At 35.4% G+C, this 17,379-nt stretch overlaps 1 protein-coding gene across 3 annotated transcripts in view; it reads left to right on the forward strand.

The window, feature by feature from the left end:
• hps5 (HPS5 biogenesis of lysosomal organelles complex 2 subunit 2) overlaps positions 1 to 17,379 on the forward strand; it is a 58,135-nt gene that overhangs the window by 10,812 nt on the left and 29,944 nt on the right. For 2 of the 3 annotated variants that reach the window (XM_028794182.2, XM_028794184.2), the window contains 4 exons: positions 4,793 to 5,008; positions 6,814 to 6,885; positions 7,390 to 7,478; positions 17,118 to 17,296. In XM_028794182.2, coding sequence (XP_028650015.1) covers positions 4,793 to 5,008; positions 6,814 to 6,885; positions 7,390 to 7,478; positions 17,118 to 17,296 — 556 coding nt within the window. The remainder of the gene's footprint in view (positions 1 to 4,792; positions 5,009 to 6,813; positions 6,886 to 7,389; positions 7,479 to 17,117; positions 17,297 to 17,379) is intronic. The other variant, XM_051923199.1, reaches the window with a different exon arrangement.

Below are 17,379 nucleotides of genomic sequence, written 5' to 3' on the forward strand. Positions count from 1 at the left end.
AATAAACACGTTCATAAAAGGTATAACAAAACAAGTGCACTTTTATTCAAGAATATAACCAAAGAAAAATAAATCTTTCCATTTACATGTTGCCATCAATGACTAAAAAACCAAGTCAAATATCAATTGACACAAAGTCGAAATGACTGCTTGGCTGGTACAGAGGTAAGAACAGCTGCCTTGTAATTGAGAAGTTGCGGGTTTGAGTCTGGGGTTTCCACACTTTGAGTAATGAGCTGCTATTATTATTACATACATTTAATTTGAGTCTGTAACACCCAGTGTAAATTTTTGCTACTTGTAAAAGTTTTTTTCTTTTTTTTAATTCAATTTTATTTTCTCAGTCATGTTCATGTTGTACAACAAACCTGCCTCTCCCTTTCTGAGTTGATGGCATTTATCTCCATTCTTTTCACGAGAGCAGCGATGACCACAGTTGGTGGTGTGGTTGATGCCTAGTCAGAACTATTTGTTGTACCGGCAATCAAAGATACGATGCCCTGTGCTATCAGACTGTCATGCGGCATTTTTGCTTTGACAACAAAGACACCCATGCAGAACGTGTGAAAAATGACAGATTAGCTGTGATCTCTGACATCTGGCAACATTTTCTTGTGAACTGTGTTTTGAGTTACAACCCAGAGCAATATATTACTGCTGATGAGCAACTGTTTCCAACCAAGGTCCATTGTCCTTTCTTGCAATACATCTCAACCAATCCTGACAAATTTGGCATAAACTTTTGGATTGTGGCAGATTTGGGAACAAAATACATGTGCAATGCCACTCCTTATTTAGGAAAACATCCCAGCTGTTCCATAGGAGAAAGACTTTCCGATACTGTGATCATAAAGCTGTTTCTGGACAAAGGCCGAACCGTAACAACAAATAACTTCTTCATGTCGCTTTCGCTGGCTAATAGACTGCTGCACCGCAACACAAGTCTGCTTGGCACCATAAAATACAATGGGAACTTCCACCTGCAGATAAAGTCACTTCAGTACACAAACAATTCTCCATGCTAGTGTTTAAATCTGGCAGTGCCATGCTGATGGTGTATACGCCAAAAAGAAGTCTGTCTGCATTCTCAGTACCATGCACCATAACACAGTGATTGGGCAAGATAGGAACAAAAAACACATTCAAATGATATAGAGTTTTCAAATAATGACGTTTTCATGCACAGATGTGTGTGTGCATGTGCGACAGAGGCAAAGACAGAGTTGATGTCATTCAAGTGGTTACTGGAATATAAAATAAACACTTTTGCAAACGTATAACGAAATAAGTGTGCTTTTATTCAAAAATAAAACGGAATAAAAAAAAAATTTATGTGACAACAAAATACCAAGAAGACAGGATTCACCAGAGTTTGTAAGTCTGCTTATATGCCTTCAGCGATATCTTTTACAGGTAGTAAAAATTTACACCGGGTGTTACAGACTCAAATCAAATGTTTGTTTTTATTATGTAATAGTAATAATAACAGCAGCTCAATACTCAAAATGGGAAAAACCCGAGTTCGAACTGGTAACCTCTTGATTATAAGGCAGCCATTCTTACCTCTGCACCAGCCAAACATACGTTTCACTTTTGTGTCGATTTGATATTTGAGCCTAGGTTTTTAGTCATTGACCACAACATGTAAATTGAATGACTTCTTTTTCTTTGGTTATATCCTTGAATAAAAGCACACTTGTTTGTTATACCTTTTGTGAAAGTGTTTATTTGATATTTGAACTTCAGTCTTCACACATTATATACTTCACATCAGCATTTTGTCATTACATGAAAAAGGTTTCTATTTTAGTTATGTGTTCAATATTTCTTGCCTCGCATTTTCTGTCATCCTACATTTACCCAGATTGTTGTATACATGGATCACACATGAATTGTATGTATTCCAATTAATGATATATTATTAACCTTTACAATTCCATACACCTCACACCCAGATAAAGAGACTCAAGCTGGGAGAACTTCAGTTGCATCGGTGGGGGATGGGATAGCAGGCTACTTGCTGCCTGTGCTGATTGAGACATTTGCAAAACAAAGACGCTGATAAAGAGGTGTGAAGGAATTTAAGGTGGCCCGGCATTACAACTATTTTCGTAGGCTTCAGGGATTCTAGTATTAAAGTATCAGCTAAAATCTACCTTTATTATTTTCTTCATTATTTTTTATTTCCTTTGACAATTATGAAGGACAAAAGGGTCTTATTATCCTAAATAGCAAATACTGTATAAACTATTTAGCTTCTAGGATTAATAATTAACAATTAATATTTAGTGCAAGTAGATAATAAATATAGACTTTATTATTCATCAGTAGGATTTTGTGCTTTGCTTGTTTTTATTACATGCAGTTTCTGAGACCTCCATAATTTATACACTGCTTGCGTTAATGTTCTTCCATAGAGTTCATATGCAAGATTCTTCTCAGTAGTTTTTCTAAGGATATGGTCTCACTTCATCTTGCTAGAATCATTTGCCTTGTGTATTACATACATCATCATGGGAAATTGTGCATGCTTTAAAAATTTCATTTTTTGTGACTTATTATTGTTTTATTTAAAAGCTTAATTCAGCGTTGCTCACTTTTTTCAGCTCTGATTTAATCTGAGAAGTTTACAAAGCCAGCATGTATTTATGTTGATTTACTTTTCTATTACATGCGTGATCAAACATATTGTCTTATCTCATAAGTATGAACAGGGAAGATAGTGGCAGCAGAGCATAGAATTCACAGTTGATGATTAGTGCCCTTGATACTGTAATTGCAAATACTGGTTTTGATTAGTAGCACTAAAGTGAAATATGTATTTTGTGTTGCCAGATGCATACAAGTTACTTTATTCTGTATGCACACAACTGAGTGGTGCCTGTAATTAGCAGTTTTCTAAACCACTTAAACATTGTCAATATGAAATTGTTAAATGCTAGAAAATATTTAAAAAAAATGTTTAAAACAATATTGTTTCTTTTTATTGTTTAAAATAAACATATAAGATGCTTATTTAGTATATGTGTCACTGTTTTATGTGATACAGTAAATGCAGTAAAATACTGATGCTCAAATAATTATAAAATAAAATAAAACATATATTTTTTAAACCTATGATCTTCTGAAGACCAGTCATCACCACCACTCACAATTTAAAAAGGTAAAATGTGGGAAAATGTTAAACATTAGAATGTTAAATTGGGTTCTGCAGAAAACAAAAGTTGCATGTGTATGTAAAATCAAAGCACACAATAAACTTAAGTGACGGTAACATCACAAGTTAATGTAAATACAACCTGATAATTCTGTTGTACATATATTTGAAAGCATTACATGAAACACATTTTAACATGTAATAAGCTTAAGAAGTATTTAGATGTTACATGCTTCTGTCATTGTTTCATTTTTGTAATGTGCTAGAATACACACACAGAACCATCAAATCAAAAAGAACATCACTGTCTAAATACTTTTAAAAATTCACTTCATGCTTACATATGGTGTCTGCACAAACATCAAGCAATGAACTGTTACCTATGTAATATATGACAGTATTGCAAAGGCATAGACACAGTGCTCTGGATAGTGCTTAGTTTTAGTGATAGCATACTCAACCATTGATTAGCACAGACCTATTCCAAAGCTCAGAAGTCTGGACCAATTGCTGATAGCAACGACATTTACTACATTCACCCCGTTATCTGTAATCATGCAAACTCAGCCACAAATCAGTTATGGTTGCATAAAGCTTCACCTGCCCATTGGATTTCCTTTCTGTGATTTGGGGAAAAAAGGCAACACAGGTTTGAAGAAATAAGTACTAGAGGATATGATGTATCTTTTACCTTGGGGGTTGATCATTTTTGAAAACCTTCATTGCATGTTGGAGACTTGACTTTTGATAAATAAAATGCAATGACTTATCTGAATTTACCTTCAATAGCCTGCTCAATACGGACATGCATTAGCATAAACAAGCAATTAATGGTTATCTGTGTCACTGATCTAACGTTACTGGAGCTTTGTGTTGCTTGCACTATGGTTGAATTGTAGATGGTTGTATAAATATTTGAGTACAGTGCCCCAACAGTTTGCACAATATGTATTTTTGATAAGTGCCCTTGCTATAGAAAAAACAATAATTCCATATTCCAAATAATTCTCCTCAATTTGATACTAAAATGTCTTAAAAGTGTAAGATGAGTTAGATTCAGTATTACGTCTCATTTTTTCTGGAGGGTGCTGCAAAAAGGAGGGAAAAAAATTAACACTTTATAAAAAATATTGTTAGGGAACCGACCCCTAAAAATGTATTCAGTATGGTCTCCTGTGATTATTCGTATGATCTCCGTGCCTCTAATTTGCAAACACACTCGTGCTTAGTAAAGATGTCTGTGCTTAATTACAAAACTCATTTCCTATTCAGAGCCATATGTAACTGGGAAAGATCGATCTCTGACATACCGGGAGTATTACAAGTAAATGGAGTGCCGTCATCGTGATAGGTGTAATTGTAATCATGATTATTACATGATTATTTGTGTAGCCCCAGGTGAAAGAAATAAGTGTGCAATAAAATAAAAGTGTGCACTAAGCCTAAAATCTGTATTGTACTTCTACTATTACTCTTACCCCTAAAAACATAAAAAATGTTTAATTTTGAAAGATTTTATTGAATTCAAGATGCTGGCTAACACTGCTTCTCAAGTAGTTTACAAGTATGAAAATATTAGCTTTGAATGGTTATGGCTAAAACTGGTGTTAATTAAATTTGCTTACTTTGTTGAAGGGAGAAATTTTGGAGGATTGGAAACAAGGAGCGTGATGGTGAATATGGTGCTTGCTTTTTTCCATTGGCTAAGAATAGCACCTCTCCATCACCACTTATTTATTGTGCCCGCCCTGGATCAAGAATGTGGGAAGTGAACATTGAAGGAGATGTGTTGAGCACGCATCAATTTAAAAAGTTGTTGGCATCACCTCCTCTGCCAGTCATTTCAAACAGGTACAGTGCAAAGTGTGAGAGATAAAAAATATGCATTCAATAGTAGAGAACTCAACAGAATTCAATGTCTTAGAGATTTTTAGTCAGCTGGATGAAATTATATAACCGGTACATGTACAGAAATTATATACATGTAATAATAACCTCTTTATATTAAGGATCTTATGAATAAAATTTAGAAACTAAGATGTGAGATAATGTTAGTAGATTTGGAAGATTTCTTCCTGTTTGTAAAATATACATTTTGATAAATTATTTCTATTCTTCTATCTCTCTAAAGCATATATGAAGATAATTTGTAGACAAATTCCAAATACTTACTTCAATTGAACATTGTGTTCCAAATACTTATAAAATTCAGACTGAAAACTTGAATTTATTAAAAAAGAAATCCTAATTATATTTATATTAAGATATAATCCAGAAATATGGACTGTCGTTACAATGTAGCCACTAATTGTATGGAGCCTGTGAAGTTTTTCCTGTCTCCACAGTTTTTTCTTCTGGCATTCCAGTTTTCCTCCAGTATCCTAAAGATGTGTAAGCTAGGTTGATTGATGTCTGTTAGGTGGCCATATAATAAGTATGTGTGAATATACGTGGTAGACAATTAGTGGTCCATTTAGGGTCGAACAGGGTTCAGTGGCTCACAACCTTAAGCTTAGATTAAAAGGGTTTAGAGAACGGGCGTTTGAGGGCAAGGTTCATATATTTAACTCTATTATTCTTGCAACTAATAATTTACATTAGAGACTCCATATTTAAAAACTGTTTGAAGATATTTAAGTTTATGTTTAAATATTATAGGGCTACTTAATTGTATTTTTCTATGAAGTACAAAAACGTATTATTTTTGAGAACAAGATATTAAACTTCCACTCTCAAGCAAAACTTGTTGAGCACCAGTGCAATCTTAAATACTAATTAAAACTCCCTGTTAATGATGGGGAGAAATGACTTGTAGGTCTTCTCATACCCATTTTTAATGACTTTAGCCTTTTCTTTAGTGTAGAAGCAGTATAGCCTATTAGGGCATTATGATGTATGATATTTGCTGGGTGTTTAAAATTTTACAGCAGAGCAAATGTTGGTATTGCACTATCTGTTGAAATGTGGAAGCAGTGTATCTTGTTACACAAGAACTGGTACTTACCTGTCGTAACAGATGGCACTGCACAAACATTAGCACTTTTACAAAGGTTCTTGTACCTGTACATGGTGCAAAAAGTAGGCAAGAATCCCACCATTCTTTTTCTCAGTGTACAGATGATATATCTCAACTAAATATATTACATGAGACTACTGTACAGGTCCCTGTATGCAGCCTAAATTCTAATTGGAATAAAGTAGCTAGCTTGCTACCTAGATGTTTCTAATGGCCGAACTTTCTTATTTTTGAAAAAGACATGACAGTACATCATGACAATGTCAAAATAAACATTCATTTACCTATGTAATACAAGAATTACTCAAAAGGCATGAAACATACAAATGAACAATTTCATCGACCTCTAAGTTTTTATACATTAGTCAAGACAGTTCTGTATAAAACCATTGGCTTCGTTTTAAAAGCCTATTTTTAGTTAATTAGTTCTTGTAATTCTTAATTACTTAGAACACTTACTTTGGCTTAATTTGTTTCTGTGCAAATGTACTGCATTTTATTAAAGCATGGATCTTATTGGGTAGATTGAAGAATGTAGTAGTTTAGCTTGGTGAAACGTTTAAGTAATATTTAAGATGGTACAGCATACTTGTCAACACCATGTGTATGAAAAAAGTAATTAATTATTACATTTTGCCAGGTCTGACCCAGTATATTCCAAAACAACTTGTTTTCCACAATCCATAGCATTCCCAAAACTACTGCTTGTCAGGTAAGATTAAGTGATATTTAAATTTTTTGCTCTTAAATTTATTTGTAAATAGAAGTAAAAAAATCTTTGTGTTGAACTAGACGAGTATTATGCCACAGCCAAGAGCTCATACAATGCCATGGTCCATAATGTATGGTCCTTGGCTTATGCAAAACTCAACTGAAACTGAACTCATGGTGTCCTGCTAATCTTTGTTTACTTTATATAGTATGTTGCATAGTGAATGCTAATGCAGTATCTACAGATCAGGATGATCAAATAAGGAAACCGTTAATGACAATAAATTATAACTATATAATTATAGTTTATGACATGTATATTGCTAAATAGTAAATTAAATTTTGTGACTCTTTGAACTCTTAAAGTGAGATGGAATATGCGAGAAATCTGGTCTTGTGGAATGTTACATAAAGGGCTATTTAATGACTGCGACATGTTTCTATAGACTGGGAAATATTGCTTTAAAACTTAAGTTGTAATATCATTTTGTTTTTCTCCTGGCAGTGACCAGTATCTGTTAACATGGACAGAAAAGGGCATCTATATATTTATACCTCAATGTGTGCAAGTCCTCCTGTGGAGTGAAGTAAAAGGTCTGTGTTTACCTTCCAAATATATCTCATATTTTCTTGATACATTTGTATTGTTTAGGTTATTTAACTCAACCTTCTATTGTAGTGTTTAACATTGTTCTTTCAGTAATAAAGACTTACTCAGGAGGGAACCTATATCATCATTTTTCACAATCACTTCAGTTTTGATCCACTTTTTCTGGTGGTGTTTATGATGGCGGCATATCAATGTGAATGTATCTGGATCTAAGCAACAGTTTCCGGGACCTTTTGAGTAATTTCAAGACATTGCCTGGCCAACTGAGAGGTAATCCTTGCAGTATGTCCTGCATTTCCATACCACTCCAAATGGCTTTTCTCTGTCTGGAGAAATGGTGATTGTAATCTGAGATCCCACTCTATTGATAAACTGCTCACACTATGGTGGAGAGTAAGCCCAGCAAGCACACATAGGAACCTCATTTTAACCACATATAACTGCAATCTCATTTTTTCAGTCACGACCTAGAGATTGTGAACTTAAATGAAGATCAGGATATAGGCTGACCAAGACATAGCTCTTGCTTCATTACCACAGTCTAGTACAATATCTTTAGAAGTACCACTTCACTGATTTGAAACTCGGTTCCAAGTCATTTTTGTTGACTTGCGTTAAGATTTTGAGGAACTTGAATTGCTTAAATTGTGAATACTATTTCTCCCTAACCTGTAAGTAGCCAACCACTATATTTAGTAAGGGGATTTTGAATGAATATTTGGAGATGTTAATTCTCATCCAGACAGATTTTACTCATCTGCAGACTACTCCAGTAAGCAGCAGAGATCACAGACTGAAAGGTGAAGAGGATTATGCCAGCTGCAGATGACAGAGATGTATACTTTAGTTTTCCAAACTTGATACTCTCCAAATCTCAACAATACATTGATATGCTGCTCAAAAAATTTCAGGAATCAAGATGCACCCTGGATGTATATCTGCATCCACATCTGGTGGAATCCACCTAAATGGCAGATGTGTAAACAAAACAACTCAACCCTTGCATCACAGTGCAGGGGCTCAGGAGCACAGAGCAGCAGCCCTAAAACTGTGTGATCTTATAGTCCTAGTCATAAGATATCATTTGTTTTTCTAAGTCCATAAAGCATTTGTGTACAGAATAGACAATTTTCCATGACTCCTTCAAGTAACAATGCAAGAACAAACTATCAGTCAGTCCACTGTCCTATGATGTTCACAGAATCTGCATTGCTCCTTCTGGATCTGTGACTTTGAAGAGTGTAGTCCTTCTTTAACTGGAACACAACCTCAGCCTTCCAATTCTTTCAGTCCAGAGACACTTTCCACATTCCACACCACATTATTAGTATGTTTCCTAATGGAAAATTCTGAGATTTTTCAGGTAGAGGCAAAGTTGATATACTCACTAATCATGGCGCTGGAGTGTAGCAATGTATTGCATGTTGATTGGCGTGTGCAAGTAAAAATTTCACTGTGCTCTGTATGTGTGACAATAATGACTATATAAACCTATATACAGTAATCCCCCCGTTAACACTCAGGATGTGTTCCTAAAAAACAAAGCATTAAATGAAACAGCCTTAAACAGGGTCATTTTAACACATAATAAATAGGAAGAGGGGAGTTTAATGTTGTCTATGTCAGGTCAGGTCAGGTCAGGTTGAGGAGCATGCACTGGTACAGCTCGTTGCCGCAACCACCCCACGATGAAATAGCTCGGGATCCAGGTTGGCAATCCACTAGGCAGACATGCGGTCCAGTCCCACCCTCCAGAAGTGTCCCTCTATCTGCCGCAGCCGTGTGTTATGTGGGGGGCGCCTTGGCCTGGTCCAACTACTTGGGTCTTCAACAATGAGGATGGTATGAGCCGGATCACCCTCGGGAAATCGCACCACATGGCCGTAGTGCTGTAACTGATGTTCCATCACAATGCATGTAATGTGCCTCATTCAGGACTCTATGAGTAACCACTCATTTGGCACAAAATCAAACCAGCGGTACCCAAGGATTCTCCGAAGAGACACAGTACCAAAGGAGTCCAGTCATCGTCTCAGATCACTGGATAGTGTCCATGTCTCACAACCATATAGCAAGACAGGAAGCGCCAGGACTCTATGAAGACTTGGACCTTCGTCTTTTTGCATAGATATCGGGAGCGCCACACATCCCTTTCCAGCGACCTTATGACCCCTAATACTCTCCCAATCCATCTACTGACTTCATAGGAAGAGTCGCCAGAGACATGAATGTCACTGCCTCCTTATGTGCCCTCAGAGCCCTCGCAGCCATCCTTCTCAGTTCCCAGTACAGACCGGAGTTGCCATCAAGCTGTGCGCTGCAACTCCTCTCGATTATATCCAGAGTGCCCTGCGAGATGGAACACTGGTAACACCAACAACTGACCTGATCCATGGGCTGGATTAACAAAGCAGTGGTGGTAGATAAACTACTTAAACAAAATAAGTTGGAAAAGAGCATTTGACTTGTTGCATTATCAATCAGTACTAATGCTTTTGGCTCTGTTTTTTTTAAGTTTATAGTAACGCTTTATGGATGGAGCTTCATTGTTCTTGGAGTTTTGAGTGATACACAAACAGCAGTTTTAATTTGAAATCTCCTTTAGTATTACCACCCAAAAGAAGGGATAAGTGGTCTTTTGCGGCTTTGAATCCTTGTTCTCGTTTTTCTTTGCATGATATAAAATTGCGGCGTGGCGTTATCTTCCATCAACATTAAGCACCAATTCAGGAGGATAATTCCAGGAAGATTTGGAAAAAGGTGATCTGCTGTGGTAATTCCTAATGGGAGCAGCTGAAAGAAGAAGAATTTCTTTGCTCAATTATGTCTTTTAAAGAAGTTGGAAATGCCATAGAAGCTGCTATATCTGCACTTGCCATTTCTCCAGTAATTCATATGTTGTGGAAGTTGCGTCGTTTTTTAAATCTATCAAGGGGAGAATCTATGGTTGATCTTTGTTCAAAATCAGTGCCTTTCACTGATTCATTTGGGTTTTGTTTGAGCGTTAATAGCGTTATAACGAATCATTGTAAATTTGGTGCTTTTTTTAGCGTTTGGAACAAACCAGATATATAGAATCAGTGTTAATCGGGGTAGTGTTAAATGGGGTCTTACTGTATATTGAAGATACACATTAACTAAACATCCCAACAAAAAATCTGCTGTTGTGAGCTATTACAACAGAGAGAAAGGCAAAATGCCCCAATCTGTGTTCCTGGCACTCTTACCTGTTAGGGGTCATATGCATAGGGTATAGGAGATCCTGAAAATGCTCATTCAAGCTCCAATGGCTACCACTGCGACAGGCACCAGCAACCTTTTGGTCAGATGTCTTCATAACTGCCTTCACAATTAAGGTGTTGAACAGTGTTCATTCAGGCTAAATATATATACATTACTGTATGCCTTCAGCAGAGGTTACCATCTTCTGTAGAGTCACCTTGATGAGAAAAAAATATTTATTTTCTGTAGAGGTAAAGAGGAAAATAATGATTTTAATGTGTTTATGGATCAAATGTTAAATTAATATATGATGTAATTCACTTGGCTAGTCTTTAAAGTTGGATCTCAGTGTGAAAAGAAGGCTGAAACAACGATGATTAGGTATAATTGTGAGATAAATTTCCAGTCAGATTGAGAGACCAAGTATAAAACTACTGGTGGGGCATTTGGTAGTCAGTCTTGTCGTATGCATGTTATTTGTCTTTCAGGAAGATCAAGAAGAATGTAGATTAATGGAATTTATCAAAGAAATTTCCAATGATCTCTGATGAAGTCTAGTTTATCGAAAAATGAAAGCAGTTATGGTAAAACGTAAATGCAAGCAGTTATGCTTATTTGGTAAAAAAGCATAGTACTTGTTGTATAACATATTGTAAATTTGCACTGAAGCACTGCTGTCTAATAACTTTAGATTTGTGGGTTCAAATCCTGGCCTTGGCACAGGTTGTTTGCATTTGGGAACTAATCTCAGTGTCTGTGTGGTGAATTTTCTATGAATACTCCATTTCCTTACACATATTAAACTTGTGCTAGGATAACCGTCTAAACCAAGCAATTGAAGGGTTGTGCACAAGTGTGTCCTTTGTTGGACAAGTGCCTTGTGCATGGTTGGTTCATGATATGCGTCTGTCTAATGCTGCTGGAACAGGCCATGGTTCCCTCTTGACCCTAAACTGGACTGAGAGGTTTTACTTTGGTTGGTGGATGGACTTATTATTTTGTAAGATAAATAACTGTTTTTTATATTTTTTATTGATCGTTTATCCAAAATCCAATATATTTAACCATGAACAGAACAATGCGTTACAGAAGTAGGGATTATTTACCCTCATGATGCCCACCTACCCCTACCTACCCCCTATTTTGGGGTTATCGCCAAAAACTGTTAGCAGCAAATATTCAAATGATCACATTAATTTTTGGTCAGCTACAAGATTGGTTGAATTGACACCCAACAGGTGAAAGTAGACAGCAGCCATTCTGTTCGTTTTAAAATTGTTGGCAAATGATCATTGGAAACATTTCCTGATTGTCACTGTGTAAAAATGTGTTGATGTGAAGCCTAGAGAAATAGGCAATGATAGATAATAATGCTGATAATAGATTGAGGGCCTGTACAGCATAAAATGGAGTCTTGTATACATCATCTGATAATCATTAATTGCAGAAAGAATAAGGATTTTGTTTACAAATATTTAGATAACTTCATTCTTGTATAACATGCACGCCCCTCTCATTTACTATAAAAAAATGTATAAACAGTGGGTTAAATTCTGGAAAAGACAGTAAATGATGAGCCTACTATCAATGTTAAAGGAATACTCCACCCACAAATGATAATTTTTTAAATGTATTTCTTTCCCCATGTACTTGCTAGTGCTGGCCACTAAGAGTTTAAAAAAACCTGAACAATCCTAATCTACTCAAAATATTATCTATCTCTGTCACAAATATACTATATTGTGAGATCCTTATGAGTGATCAAATTGACAAGGGCTTATATCTCCAAAGTTAATTAATAGCAGATAAAAGAAAATTACTGTCCATGGGTGATAGGGCCTTCAGCTGTATAGCGCCCAGACTCTGGAATGACCTACCGAAATTAATCAGGTCAGATGACTCCATGAATTCTTTTAAAAAACACCTCAAAACTCATCTGTTCAGGAATGCTTTTAGCTCTACTTGACTTTATTACCCTTCTCTCTGTTTACCTCCATGTCAAGATGCTCATGTAACCTCTGTGTGTGTTCTAGACCATCAATTATGTTGTCTGTTAGGCTTTTTTCTCTGAATTTACTGTCTTAATCTTCTTTATTTATTTATCTGGTTTGTACAATGCTATATACTGTATACCCTGCCGTTCTTTCTCAAACTATGTGAAGTGCCTTGAGCATGGGAAAGGCGCTATATAAGTAAAATGTATTATTATTATTATTATTTTTTGATAGTGAGTGTGTATATGTTGTGGAAAAGTGCATTTTGCTACTGAAGGGGACCTATTAGTAAGTATAATATATGTGAAGCTTGTTTAATCTTATTAATTTCTGTGAAGGTTTTGATCTGATATTTGATTTTTTTTTTAAAAATGGCAATTTTAAACAGTAGGTCACATCAGTTGGTGTACTGTTTGTAATTTGTCTGCCAGTGCATTAACTTGTTTGCAAGAATTTAATGAGAAACACTGTTTCTGTGTAGGTAAAGTTGTGTGTCATTTTTTCTAATGAGGAGGGAAAACTGGGATACTCTGTGCTAAAACATATTCTTGTTTCCTCAGCATTCTGTAACAGCCTCAGACTCAAATGATTTAACAATGCACTGATCTCTACAGATCCAACCTCATGAAAAAGGACAGTTTTGCTCTTATCCAATAGCATTATCACAGTCGTGTTTGCATCAAAGTCTTCCGGATCGCATTTTATCCAGATAAGATTTTGTAGCTTAAATATGCTAATGATATAAAAATCTGCCTCGCCCAATTATTGTATGTCTTTTTGTTACAGTGTATAGATTAGAATTCCAGTTAATAGTGACAATCATTGGACTGTAACATTTATTCATGATAGGAGACACTTAACTGTTGTGACTCTTACTTACCTTTTACTCAGTTATTCTACAAATAGAAATACATGATTAAAATGGATGACTGTTTTTTTAAAGTCTGTTAAAGTTTTTTTTATTATTTTATTTCAAGAAAGTAACATAATGAACAGTCAAGTACATAAAATTTGTCAAAGGTATACAACAAATAAATTCAAAATCAGTCTTGTGGGGGGAAAAAACACCAGAAAATTAAGAAAGCATAGAAAAAAACACAACCTAACACAACAAGAATTCATCCCCAAAGAGAGGAGAGCCACAAGCAAGAAAAAAGCATCTTTTTCCCCCTATGTGAATCAATATTCTACATTTTTTCAGTTAAGTCTTGCCATGTTTTTAAAAAGTTTTGAACAGTTCCTCTTAAGTGAGAATTTTATTTTTTGTAATTTCAAATAATGTAGAATGTAAGTTACCCACAGTTATTAAAGGTGGGTTGGTATTCTGCCAGTTAGGCAAGGTAAGTTTATGTGCTAGCAGTGTGTTATAGGCATATACAATCAATTTCTTCTTATCCACTTTAGGCCTGCTTTGGAGTTCACCAAATATTGCCGTTAATGGAATAGGAATGATTGTGACACCACAGATAGCTGATAAGTATTTACAGATGTTTGTCCAAAATTATATTAATTTGCTGCATTCCAAAAACATGTAGCCTGGTGATGCTGGAGCTAGATATCAAATATTGCAAGGTGGATCTTGCCCTGGGTATATTTTGGACAATTTTAAACTAGAGAAGTGTGATAGATGAAAGATTTTAAGTTGAATTACTGAGTGTTTGGCGTATATAGAACTAGAGTGAATTTTATGTAAGGCTGACTTCCTCTCCTTTTCTGAGATGTTAATTGAAAGGTCTTTTCCCACCCAACCCTAGAATTGTTGAAGGGAAAATTCTTTGAGAAGTTTTTATATATTGTTCAGATGTTCTCTGAGTCTTCAAGACTGATCAGCATTGTCTCTGGAATAGAAATGGGTGGGAGGTCTGGAAAATGGGGTAGATTTCTTTTTATAAAATTTCTAATTTGAAAATAGTGGAAAAATTCTGTTGCTGGTAACTTAAATTTGAAGCATAATTGTTCATAAGATGAAAATATGTTATCTATATACAGTTGCCTTAATATCTTAATCCATAACATTTTCCAAAGATTAAACACTGAGTAGGTTTGAGAAGGAGGAAAAAGGTGATTAACGTGTAGAGGTGCAACAGATAAAAGCTTCACTGCCATGAAGTGTGTCCTGTATTGGCGCCATACTCTAAGAGATTGATGAAAAACCTGGATTATTGATATATTGATGAAAGTTATTACCATATATACTCGCGGATAAGTTCATCTGCAGGACTTGATTTTACTGTATAATTTCTGGTATTTTATAATGTCGGTCGTATAAGTCGAATGCAGAAAACTCACACTATTGGTCCAAGAGATAATGATATGGTAACGTCCACCTGAGAGATTTTCACTCTCTCTCTCTCTCTCTCTCTCTCTCTCTCACTGTTGTGCCTACGTGACCACACAGTAATACCCGAACAATTCTGAAGCAACGTTTGCACTAATTTGTGTTTTTTGTATCTCACACCCTCATACACCTTTATCATAACAGCATCCCTTATCTGTTTTAGAGCGTTCGATCAGAAGAAAATATCAAGCTGGTTTCCATTGCTGACCAGACTGGTGTAAATTCATCAGTGTGTGTAATAAAATTGAAAGTTGGGTAGTGCCATGCCGCCTTCTACTTTTTGTCTTTGTAGAGTAGTCTTTTGAATGTGTGGACATCTTGAATTTCAAATAAATGGGGATATAATTAAGTCTAGTTTCTTAAAGAATGATTTGTTAATGTCTATGAGGATGCTCTGAAATAGAAACTTTGAAACAATGTTCATCTTGATTATTGCTGCTAAGGTGAAATGAAGGGTAGACCATCTGTTAACATCTTGTTTTATTTTTTTTTATGCTGTTACCAAAATTGTGTTGAAAGAGATCTTTATATTTACTTATGTTTATCCCTAGATATTTAAACTGCTTTTATAGCATGAACGGATAGATATCCAATCTAGTTTGGAGTGTTAGAGAGTACTCTGGAAAAAGCACACTCTTATTCAAATTAGCTTTAAGTCCAGAGGTCTTTTTAAATTCTGCTGATGAGTTAAGGACCAAAGGTGTTTGTTTGATATATAAAGTACCATATCTACATATAATGATATTTTCTGTTCCGAGTCGTTCCCTGATAATCCCCTTTTTCTCTGATGTATTTTGAAAATGAACAGCCAATGGTTCAATGGAAAATGGAAAAAGCAATGATGATGTTGAGTACCATGTTCTATTCTGAAGTAGTCTGAGTTCATGTTGATAAGAAGAACTGAGTTTTCTTGACTGATATAAAGTAATTTTATCCATACAGATATTTTTGGGCTAAACCCAAATTTGTGCAATGTGGTGAAAGCATAGTCTCGTTCAACTCTGTCATTGGGTGGCCATCAAGTCCTGCTGCTTTCCCACTTTGGAGTAAGTTTATAGCATCCAGTAATTCTGAGAGTGTCAGAGGTTTGTCAGATTCTTCAGCACATAGAGTATTGAGCTGTGGTATTTGTATTAAAAAACTCCTTAGATAATGTCTCATCTCCTTTAACATGAGTGGAGTATAAGGACATTACATGTGCAAGTTATAATTATATGGTCCATATTCCTATCTCTAGTTGTGTTGGTAATTTCTGTTAGTGCACTGCAAACTTCCAGCTTTAGGATTTGTTGAACTAAAATCATACTAGCTTTATCTCCATGTTGAAAATAATGATGTCTCGATTTAAACGTGAGTTGTTCAGTTTCTTTTGTTGTCTGTAAAGTGCCTCATTTGGAGACGTGGCATATTTATAATCTATTCTGGAAATCTCGTTGATTAACTCTGACTCTTTCTTAGTTTCCGGTTAATTTTTTGAGAAAGATTTGAAATATTAATGAAGAAATAATCAATTCTTGAGTAGCTGTAATGTACTGGTAAGAAGAAGGAATCTTTTCTTGAATTTGGAATTAAAAATCTCTGATTCTGGGTCTGATTATTGTGGTCCATTACAAACTGTGTGATTGTCTTTGTGGTAATATTACAGTATTATTATTTTTAATATTAACATTTATTTAGTGCTTTTCTCACTACTGAAAGTGGTCCACACCCATGATCTCTTTACTGTGAGGCTACTAGATGTTATCACCACTGTAGTTAATGATCTATCCTGGTCTGGATTTGAAACACAATTAAAATCTCCAGTCATTATAATTTTATAAATGCTCATATTGGGAATGGATACAGTTTGCATAAAATTTCTATCATCCACATGAGCTGGATATTTATTCATCAAAATTACTTTGGAATTAAATAAATTGATCATCACCATGAGATTGCACCCTTCAGGGTCAGATACTACTTCTGAAGCTGCGAATGGTATTGCCTTATATATTAAAATTCCCACATCTCTTAACATATTATTATGAAAAATTCTAAATTTGAAGTCATTAAACATTTCTGTTTTTCAGAAGTCCTGGACATTGCAGTTTACAGAAATGAACTTTTCTGCCTCCATTTTGATGGACACATCTCTCACCTGTATTTGCTGTCTGTGGAGCGATGTGTGGAAAGGCTTCTTCGTATGGATTCCTGGGTCTTAGCTGCTGCTGTCTGTTCTTTGTTCTGTCATGTGATCTCCTCTGGAAAGGTCAGTTTGGCAGTGAGGATTCAGTCTTTAATGTTTAACATGTGACTTGGCCTAGTATTTTGGAATAAGTCATGGGATATAGC

This window comes from Erpetoichthys calabaricus, chromosome 2 (genome assembly GCF_900747795.2).
Source record: "Erpetoichthys calabaricus chromosome 2, fErpCal1.3, whole genome shotgun sequence".
Classification (NCBI taxonomy): domain Eukaryota; kingdom Metazoa; phylum Chordata; class Cladistia; order Polypteriformes; family Polypteridae; genus Erpetoichthys; species Erpetoichthys calabaricus.